The sequence below is a fragment of the Falco peregrinus genome, chromosome 4 (assembly GCF_023634155.1).
Source record: "Falco peregrinus isolate bFalPer1 chromosome 4, bFalPer1.pri, whole genome shotgun sequence".
NCBI classification, from domain to species: domain Eukaryota; kingdom Metazoa; phylum Chordata; class Aves; order Falconiformes; family Falconidae; genus Falco; species Falco peregrinus.
This window is the reverse complement of record NC_073724.1, coordinates 95,191,729-95,201,212: the sequence shown is the minus strand read 5'-3', so window position 1 is coordinate 95,201,212 and position 9,484 is coordinate 95,191,729. Positions and strand designations below refer to the sequence as shown.

At 44.2% G+C, this 9,484-nt stretch overlaps 1 protein-coding gene across 2 annotated transcripts in view; it reads right to left on the bottom strand.

The window, feature by feature from the left end:
- Nucleotides 1-9,484, bottom strand: part of SMAD9 (SMAD family member 9) — a 43,303-nt gene that overhangs the window by 9,588 nt on the left and 24,231 nt on the right. The window contains exons 4-6 of one of the 2 annotated variants that reach the window (XM_055802087.1): nucleotides 9,259-9,369; nucleotides 7,253-7,474; nucleotides 2,033-2,289 (exon numbers count right to left, since the gene is read on the bottom strand). In XM_055802087.1, the coding sequence (XP_055658062.1) occupies nucleotides 2,033-2,289; nucleotides 7,253-7,474; nucleotides 9,259-9,369 (590 nt within the window). Of the gene's footprint in view, nucleotides 1-2,032; nucleotides 2,290-7,252; nucleotides 7,475-9,231; nucleotides 9,370-9,484 lie in introns of both variants that reach the window. The other variant, XM_055802086.1, reaches the window with a different exon arrangement.

Below are 9,484 nucleotides of genomic sequence, written 5' to 3'. Positions count from 1 at the left end.
CCCACCCCATCCCTTTCTCCCAGCTGGTAGCTCAAGCATTGGTGGGGTAGGAGGCAGTCTTGAGCGCTTGGGTTCTGTCTGCCCTGTGGGCTGTAGGTGACCAGCAGCATCTGGACACAAATCAGGGGAGAAGCCACAAGACTGTCTGTCCTGCACCTGGGAACTCTTGGTGCGTGGCTGTGACAACATGCTCCTCTGTGCAGCACACACCCAATACCCAGGGCATTCCTGTCCCCAGACCGAACACATCAGGGCTCACACCTTTGGAGAGAAATAATTTGAGAAGACTGATTACAGGAAAGAGTTTTTACAGGCCAGGAAGGAAGGAAGAACCTAGATGAGATTTGCATAGCCATTTTCCAAAGGTCATGGGAAAGGGTTCAAAATAACTCCTTGCGCTGGTCTTCTGGTACCTGAGGCACTACAGTGGCTGCTATTGTTTCAACAAAGCAAGGTGATAATACGGCAGCAGCATTATTTAGTGCATTAACACCACCATTTCTGCTGCCACGCTGGGCATGAAGGCAGATAACACATCAAAGAGGCTGCCCCTGAGTTGCTGAGATAATGAAAATTTTGCATAACTGGCTACACTGCCTTTACAAACAACATGCCCATTCATGTCTTCCATTAAAGAAAAAGCTGTTTGTTGGGTTTCTTGCTTTCTTTTTTCCCCCTAATGCTTGTGTGTGAACAAGATGTCAATCCCTTCCCCAGACCAAAGCAACAGCATGGTCGTGGGCAGGGAGATTTTGCCTTGGACTCTTGGGAGAGGTTGCTGGGTACTTTTAATGTTCTCAGAGAGTTAAGGAGACAAGTCCCCAAGGATGGCTGGGAAGAGTCAGACCAGAAAGCTATGTGGGACTCAACACATCTGTTTTGCAGAACATAGGGTTACTGGGCTCGAGCCTCAAGCAGTTTTGCAGTATCTTTGACGTGAATTCAATCAGCTTGATTCAGTCATTTGTATAGAACCAAATCTGCAAGACAAAGAGACATACTCAGCCACTTCTTATGGTACCTAGCAGGACCAACTGGCTTTTAATGGTGCAACTTCTCTAGTTTGCAGGCTGAACGCTGCTGCCAGCTCTCCCCAGCAGCACTATAGGAAGTCATAGCCCATCTGTAAACAGCCTTGAAATACTCACCATTCTCTGGTGTTTAGGTGCTATGATGGCACCTAAGTAAATCCTAAGTACTAAAAGGAGTCAAGAGATCTCATTCTGGTGAGGTGGCCATTCAGAAGATTTAAGAAACTCCCACAAAGACCAATACACCACACACAGAGCAGTCAGACTGCAAAGTTCAGATATGGAAGACATGGGAACAGTAATGGCTTTGGTGGCCTCCTGTCTCTTCCAGATAAGAGGGGGAAGGTCACATGCGCTTTTGGGTTTTGTATTCTGCTTCCAAGAAGCCCTTCTCGTCGTGTGGCTGGCCAGAGTGGATGTCATTAGAAACTAAGACAATGTCTTGCCAGGGATCAGGCAGGTGACAAACAACAACAATTCCCAGCAAGTTCAGTGGGGCTGAGGGAGGACTCAGTGTTCCTTGACTGAGACTATACATACCAGACTATACTGTAAATTAGAATAGAGATACAAGGACATTATTTTCAGATCTATGGCTCTACCAAGCTCTATTGCAAACCAGTAACGATAGGAGAGATCACGACTGCCTAAGATATGTGCTACAACATTTACATGTTGCTAAGCCCCTCCAAGTTGACCTTTTTATGCAATCAATAGGGGAACACCGCCACACAATCTCTGCTTATTTTCCACAAAAAGCCTACGGAATGCCTAATTTTTGGAATCTAAGACACTTCCAGGTTGACCACAAAAGCTACCGATTTTAAGCACCTAGAAGTTTAAGGCAATACTGGAAAAAAGGCAGTCTGAATTGCTATTTGCAAACTGGGTGTCTAAATCCCCACTTGGGAAGGATTTGATGGGGTCCAGTTTTGCACCAAAGCTAGCAAGTGATGTGATTTGCCTTTTCAGAAATGCAAGAGAAAACAATGAAAACTTACTTTAACAAAGCTCATTCGAATAGTACACATCTTGGTCAGCTCATACACCACTTCAAAACCGTGATTGACTGACTGAGCAAGCAGCTGGGCAAAGAGCTGGTTGTTGAAGATCTTGAGGCTACAGCCACTGGGGATCTTGCAAACAGTGGCTGGGTGGAAACCATGCTGGTAGTTACAGTTGCGGCTTTGCACAAAAATACTGCTGTCACTGACACATTCGGCGTAAACTTCTCCACCAACATAGTAAAGATGAACACCTTGAAAAAGGAAAAATAACGTGTATTATTTCTCCATTGTTCACAACACACTTTATACCAGTAATTCTTTAACTATTTTACTGGTGCAGGCATACAAGCCCATGATCATTCCAGGCACTCAGTGCTTATATGCTGACTTTCAAAAGACAGTAAACTGTGTGCCTATCCATCTATCTGTGCAACAGACCCACCAGCGTCAACAGATAATCTTCTTAACTGGTCTAGGAGAAAAAAGTCTTGGCACATGATGTTTTTCTTTGTCAGTGAAGGCTGGTATACTTTTTTAACCCAGCAGCATAGTACTTTATGACAAGACACAAATATCACAGAATCACAGAACGGTCAGTGTTGGAAGGGGCCTCTGGAGATCATCTGGTCCCATCCCCTGCTGAAGCAGGTTCTCCTAGAGCAGCTTGCACAGAGTCATGTCCAGGCGGGTTTTGAATGGCTCCAGAGGAGACTCCAGAGCCTCTCTGGGCAGCCTGCTCCAGTGTTTTGTCACCCTCAAGGTAAAGAAGTTCTTCCTCATATTCAGATGGAACTTCTTGTGTTGCAGTTTGTGCCCATTGCCCCTTGCCCTGTCACTTGGCCCTACTGAAAAGAGCCTGGCCCATCCTCCTGACACTTGCCCAAAGATATTTGTAGACACTGATAAGGTCCCCCCTCAGTCTTCTCTTCCTCAGGCTACACAGGCCCAGCTCTCTCAGCCCTTCCTCATCAGGGAGATGCTCCAGCCCCCTAGTCACTCGTAGCCCTCCACTGGGCCCCCTCCAGCAGTTAGTTCCCTGTCTCTCTTGAACTGGGGAGCCCAGAACTGGACACAGCACTCCAGGTGCAGCCTCACCAGGGCAGAGTAGAGGTGCAGGATCATCTTCCTCCACCTGCTGGCCACGCTCCCCCTAATGCACCCCAGGATCCCATTGGCCTTCTTGGCCACCAGGGCACACTTAAATAATTATGCACAGATAAATATCAAACATCTGTCAACCATATACAAAACATGGATCAAAACTGTCAGAGAACTGACAAATCTGTTATGTATTACACATCTAAACATATTTTCTTTTTTGAGCACATGCACACTGACCAAGATCCACTTCATTGCACGCTATTTTTTTACTACAGGATCCTAACTCATACAGTTCAAACACAGCATGGTGTATACTTAAAATAGCTTTTCTGTATTTTGCTTTATCCACCACATCAGGATCATGTATTTGCATTTACATGATGTGATTTACTCATCAGATCCTGTTCCAAGTGACCTTGGAACCTAAAAGACTGAATTCCTTCAGGACTTTTCCGTGCTCAAGTGACTTACCAATGCTAACTCCCAAATTTTTACCGTGCCTTGGGGAAATGAAGATGGATGAGCTTCTGTCCATTCAAAGACTCTGGTCCCCCCAGGATGTCTGCTTGCATGAAAATATACCTAAATTTATGGGAGAATTTACCCTAGCCCAATTCAGCAACCTTAAAGGTAGGAATCTTGTCTAAGCTAATTGTGTAGATGTCTTCTCTAGTTGACAGACGATGAAAGGCACTGTGACCAGATGATTCACTCCATCCGCTACAGAGTGCAGGCTCACAGCCAGCTTAAACTGATGGAAGTCTGTGCAGGTGCTGAAAAGGCACTCTCATTCCCTGCTCCTGCTGCTTCTTCCCACACCTGCTTTCATGCCAGAAGCAGTGGCTGGGGATTGGGCAGCCATCCAGATTGAGGAACTGAACAAGCTAATAAACTTAAAAACAAACAAAACAAAACAAAAGAAGATTTATTTGCAGTGAGATCTTCATCAGTGCAAGCGTGGCAATGGGGACCCAGACTGCTTAAATGTGAGCATGAAACCACACCTCGAAGGGGGCCAAGTCATCCTGTGAAGATGCCTAGACATTCACCCTTCCCATGGCTAGATTAGATGAGATGAACCCCTCCCATGGCCGAGAAAGGTGGAAGAACTCAGTCCTTTGTTCTCATAAAAACCACCACTAAATAAAAATAAAATCCTCCTCTCTATTCCCAGGTATGGCATTCAAGCCCTTACATACAAATGCACATGTTCACAGAGTCTCAGAGGACTGCCTGCAAAGCTAGTGATAACTATGCTTTAATATTTCAGTTGTAATTAGTTTTAGTCCCGTTGTCTTTCATACAAAAAAGCCTGGTTACATATTCCCAGTCTGTTCATCATTCTGTGGTCATGACAGCAAGGGGCAGCAGCATATCCTTAAGCCAAAAGCAGCCTCTAAACAGAAGTGGGAGAGGCTCAGGGAAAAGCAGGTTGAGTGGGAATGGAATCTGGGAAAAATACGCTCTCCCATAGACTTCCAGGGTGACTCAGACAGGAACCTTGAAGTTTGTCTTCAAGCCATCGCTTGACTTTTACTTCTACGCACCCACGAGATGAGGTGTGAGTGGCAGGGGTGCGGCTCAGAGCACACACTAGCACTGCACCGGGAACATGGGTGAGATGACAGCTCCATTAGAGCAGTCGTCAGCTCCAGTCCAACTGCACCAAGCTTTACAGGGTGTTGCACATTGTGACAGCTATTACTTGACCCATGTCTGCCTTCCCTTCTGTGGAAGACAGATAAAAGGGAAGGACTGAAAATGCAAAGGTCATAGCTGACCTTGACGGAATCCATATAACTTTCCAAAATAAACAGATAGAGTAAGAACACAGGGTAGGGAGAGAAGCATAAGGACATAAATGTTCACCACGTTTCAAATCTTCAGGTGTGATTTAGGGTGACCACACTTCTGGGTGCTAAGGTGAAAAATTTTAAAGGCTGGATTTTTAGAGTACATTGAGTAACCCAACTTCTGAACAAAAAGAATGCTTTCAAAGGCATTGCCCAAACTGTGTACTATCTATAATAATGAAAACACCAAAGTCACTTCTGAAAGCAGAGGCTACAATTTGCTTTTTCCTTGTGGACTTTTTAAAAGCAATAAATACAGCAGTAATGAAATGTCAGTGTGCATTTCCATTCTTCTGGTATTCATCCACCAGAGACGAGCACCCTCAAGCAAGCCGAGCAGATGAATACATATTTGTAGAAGACCAAATCAAGGGTCCATATGTTTTAGTGGGATTTCATTGCTCTCTGCAGAAACTGGAAACTCAGCAGCCTCCAAGTATCAACATCTTTTTGACACTCTGATCAGAATTCCCCTTTTTGCCCTTGAAGTCTTGACTGCTGAAACAGGTCCAAATGCTAGTAGATGTTGCATTGTGTTCTGGATTGTTTTTAGCTTTGATGTGGTATTTCCAGGAAACCGTTTCACGCTGATACACTAGATGACAATTCAATCACATATCCTTATCCTACTGAGTTAATCTTGTTTACTCACTCTTTTTTCTCCCCTGTTAACATGTGACAATTGTATCCATTTCAGTAGCTTTCATCTGTCCAGCATGCCTTTGAACTACATGCTTTTGGAACTGCTCTGTGCTCTTCTGCAGGCCTGTACTGGTGCCGCTTCTACTCCACTTGAACATGTTCTGTTAAGATTTGCATGAACAGGGAACACCAGTAAAATTAAGGATCTCTGATACACTGAGCTCCTCTCTGGGCAACCTGCTCCCTTCCCTTGGGCAGATTCTAGTGTAAGACTTTAAAGGACTTTTAATCAATGACAGATCTTCAGGTTTGAAAGGATGAGGTCCATTAGCATTTACCTCATTTTCTTTCTGGTCTGCCTCTTCCTCTTTTTGGGCAGAAAGTCACAAGATGCAACATCCTCAAATGACAGCTTTGACTGGAATCTTTTGTCATTCTTCTTTTAGGGCTGGGCTCAGCTTTGATCTACAGCCCTCTGACAGCTTATGCTGATAAAGAAGCTTTGCTTTACTTTCTGAGTAGGTTAGAACTAGATGTACAACTCATTTCCACCCCTCACAACAAACTACTTTGACAGACACTTGTAGTATCACACTGGCTTCACACAGTGCATCTGCAACACAAGTGCTTTCCCTTCTGAAGAAAAGTGCAAGAGCTAAGTACAGCATCTGCTGCACTAGCCTTCAGGTTTACTGTTTGCAAAAACTATGTCACACTTGTCTCAGAGCTTCCTCATACTCCGTCCTTCAACACTAGACTATCAAGAGCCAATTAAAATACTGCTCTAGGCCTGGGAAATGAGGTGAGGTTGACAAGATAATAGGAGTGAAACAATTAGAGTTAATTAGCCCTGTGGGAAATCCATTCCCAGGCAGCTACTGGTGAGAGGCTGGGTTGGCAAGATAATGAGTCTAGACTGGATATACCAGAACAGGCAAAGCTTCACCTGCACAGGGAAGTGGCCGGTACAGGACTCCTGACTCACCGCCACAAACAACAGTAAGTTCTGGGAGAATATCAGGCCCTACACAGCCCCGGAGAGCTGGGACGGAGTGTGTGCAGCCACGTATGTCCAGGTGGGGTGTACAAGCGAGTACTGCTGGAGGGAGAATCCAAGATTTAGTTTTACTGGCAAGAAGCTGACCAGGAGGGAATCAGACTGGTAAGGGGGGGAAAGCTACAAAGGCAGCTCTGGTAGAGTTCTTCAGCTAAGTAACTCAACTACTAAGTGTTTCATCCATCTCCCTTTGTTATTTGGTGGGAGGAGAACCAGCCCTGAGGCACCAGCAATTATCCTTTTAGTGGCATTTCAATGGCAATATTCCCAGTTGCCAGAAGCTCTAATAAATAAAATGAAAATACATACTGCTAAATTAGAACACACAACTATAAACAACATTTTTCTCTTCGCTGGCCAAGTAAATAGCTTTTGTAAGGAGCTACTCTGGTGATTGTTATTCAGTCAGAAAAGAATTGGCTGCTTTTCTTCTATTTCAGAAGTAATCTCAGAGCTCTGGTTTTAAGACAAGCATACCTGACAAATCAGCGAGGTTTGTTAATGCAATGCATGGTTCTTTCAAGCTCTGAATACTCCTGAGGAGAAGAGGGTTCCTCTTACCTTTTCCTATGTGTCTCCTGGTGTTTTCTATAGTAGAGTTGCGGTTTACATTTGAGAGCAGTCCCAGGCAGAACCTGTTTTTGTTATTTGAGGGATCTGTAAATCCATCTATAAGGATACTTCGAGAGGAAGCCTGGAAAGTCTCCCCTACCCGGTTGTTGAGTTCATAGTAGGCAACTGAGCACCAGTGTTGGGGTTCCTCATAGCAAACAGGCCGAAAGTCTGTAGGAAATAAAATTAATCAGCTGCTCAGGTCTCACTAATATTTTTTAAACAATCATTCTCTGTTTTCTTTTCTCCCTCCCTCCCTCTCCCACCCCCCCACCCCCCCAGCTCTTCATCTAAACAGTCACTTATGTCACGCTTTATCTCAAAGGCAACTTCTGTTTCTTCTTAATTTTATGACTGAAGACCCAAACATGCAAAGGGCTGGTACACCAGCTTAACTCTAAGCCTATGAGGAGTCCCACTTGCTCTTAAAAGTGATAACTCCACTGCATTAAATTAAGCACATGCTGACATTCCTTGCTGATCCGGGGCTCAATCTCTACACTGAAAATAGTAAGGGATACATCTGCTCTGCACACCAGCAGGAGCTAGGGATGACAGATGAGCTCAAAGCAAGTCAAAACTGAGCCAAGCCTTCAGCCTAATACCAAACTCTGAAGTAATCAATCACTCCCCCCAGTTTTTTGCATGCTTTGGGGCTTTCCACTTCCACGTGAGACCACAAGCAGAAATGTCAGCAGGGTCATTTCTTTTGGATCTACCCCTGCCCAGGTTTTCTAACTCAGAGACAGCCTCAAAAATGTAACAGAATCTCTGAGCCTCATTCGTCCACAGGAATTAAAGGGAAACCTTATCCTGCCTGCCCACCACAGGCATGTGAGCCCCCCTGCCCCCAGAGCACCTCTGTGAACTTCCAATGAATATTCACTGGGGCAGTGATCAGGGATGGTAAACTATGCTAAAGAGATCAAATTATTTTGACAATTTATTTAAAAGTACTGGTGTCTGATAGCTACTTACTATCTGGCCATTTTGTGTACCCATCTGCAATTAGCACTATCACCCTCATCTTCCTTCTGCTCCAGTTCTGTGATAGATACATGTTCCTCACCATTTCAGAAGGCTGGCATTATTTTTTTAATGTGTATGTGTGTGCACAGTGTTCAGTCCTCATGCCATAAAGAACGTATGTTTAGGACTACAATATGCCGGACTAAAAGACCAACAGTGATTTTTCCTTTGCTAAGCACGAAGCCAAAGGAAAACTCAGTAGAGGAACTCCATTTCACCTCTGCAGCCATGGGCTTTGAATGGTGGAGGCATCATCTGCCAGCATTAGTCTGGAGGTAGCAGAGACCATGCTGGTGAGGAAGTGGCTTTGAGAGGACTAAGGAGGATCCATACCCTTCTACCCTGACCACCCAGGCCCTCTCCCACTGAAGCATTCTTATATGAGAAGAAAAGAGTCTGGCCTTCTGTAAAAATGTCTTTGCACTGCACTAGAATATGAACTTTTCTTCCCTACCCAGCCAGTAATGTAGCATTAATACAAAGGTGGCAGTAAGAAAGGACCCAAACACAAGGCTTTAAAGTACTTGAAACCCAGAACAGATGGTGATAAAAGAAATCAGTTCTGATATTGGTAGTGCTCTTGTGTGTTGTATAGCCTTACCATCCCTGATTTGATATCTTTGTCTTTACAACATAGATAATAGTGTTTGCCTTCAGTAACAGCTTTCTAACTGTAATAGTCCATGGATGCAAATAAGGTCTAAACTCTGTAACTTTGCACGTAACTCACTGAATTCTTAAATCAACCTATTCTGCTAGCTAATGGATGGGTCTAGTACACAGCCTTACTGCAAAAATGTCTGAAACCTAACTTTAAAGATCACTGAACCCCCATGTTCAAATAAATTTTTTTTTGCTTAACAGTTTTTCTTTGAAGAATAGTACAAATAGTTATTTACTTTCAGCTTCTCCATCGGCAGATTTACCTCCATTGGGCAAAGACAGCACTAATTGACTTTCAGCTATTGCATCCATTGATCGCCCATTGTGGGTTCCTGGAGGTTCTCTTGCATGGTAAGGCGGGGGTGGAGTTTCCACTATGAGAAAGGAAAGAAAGAAAAGGCAGAAAATACACCTAAGTCAATACATTGGTAAACTCTTCTGGTTTTCCTGGTGCAAACTTAATCTCCTTCAGCTTTGTTTAGTTAGGAA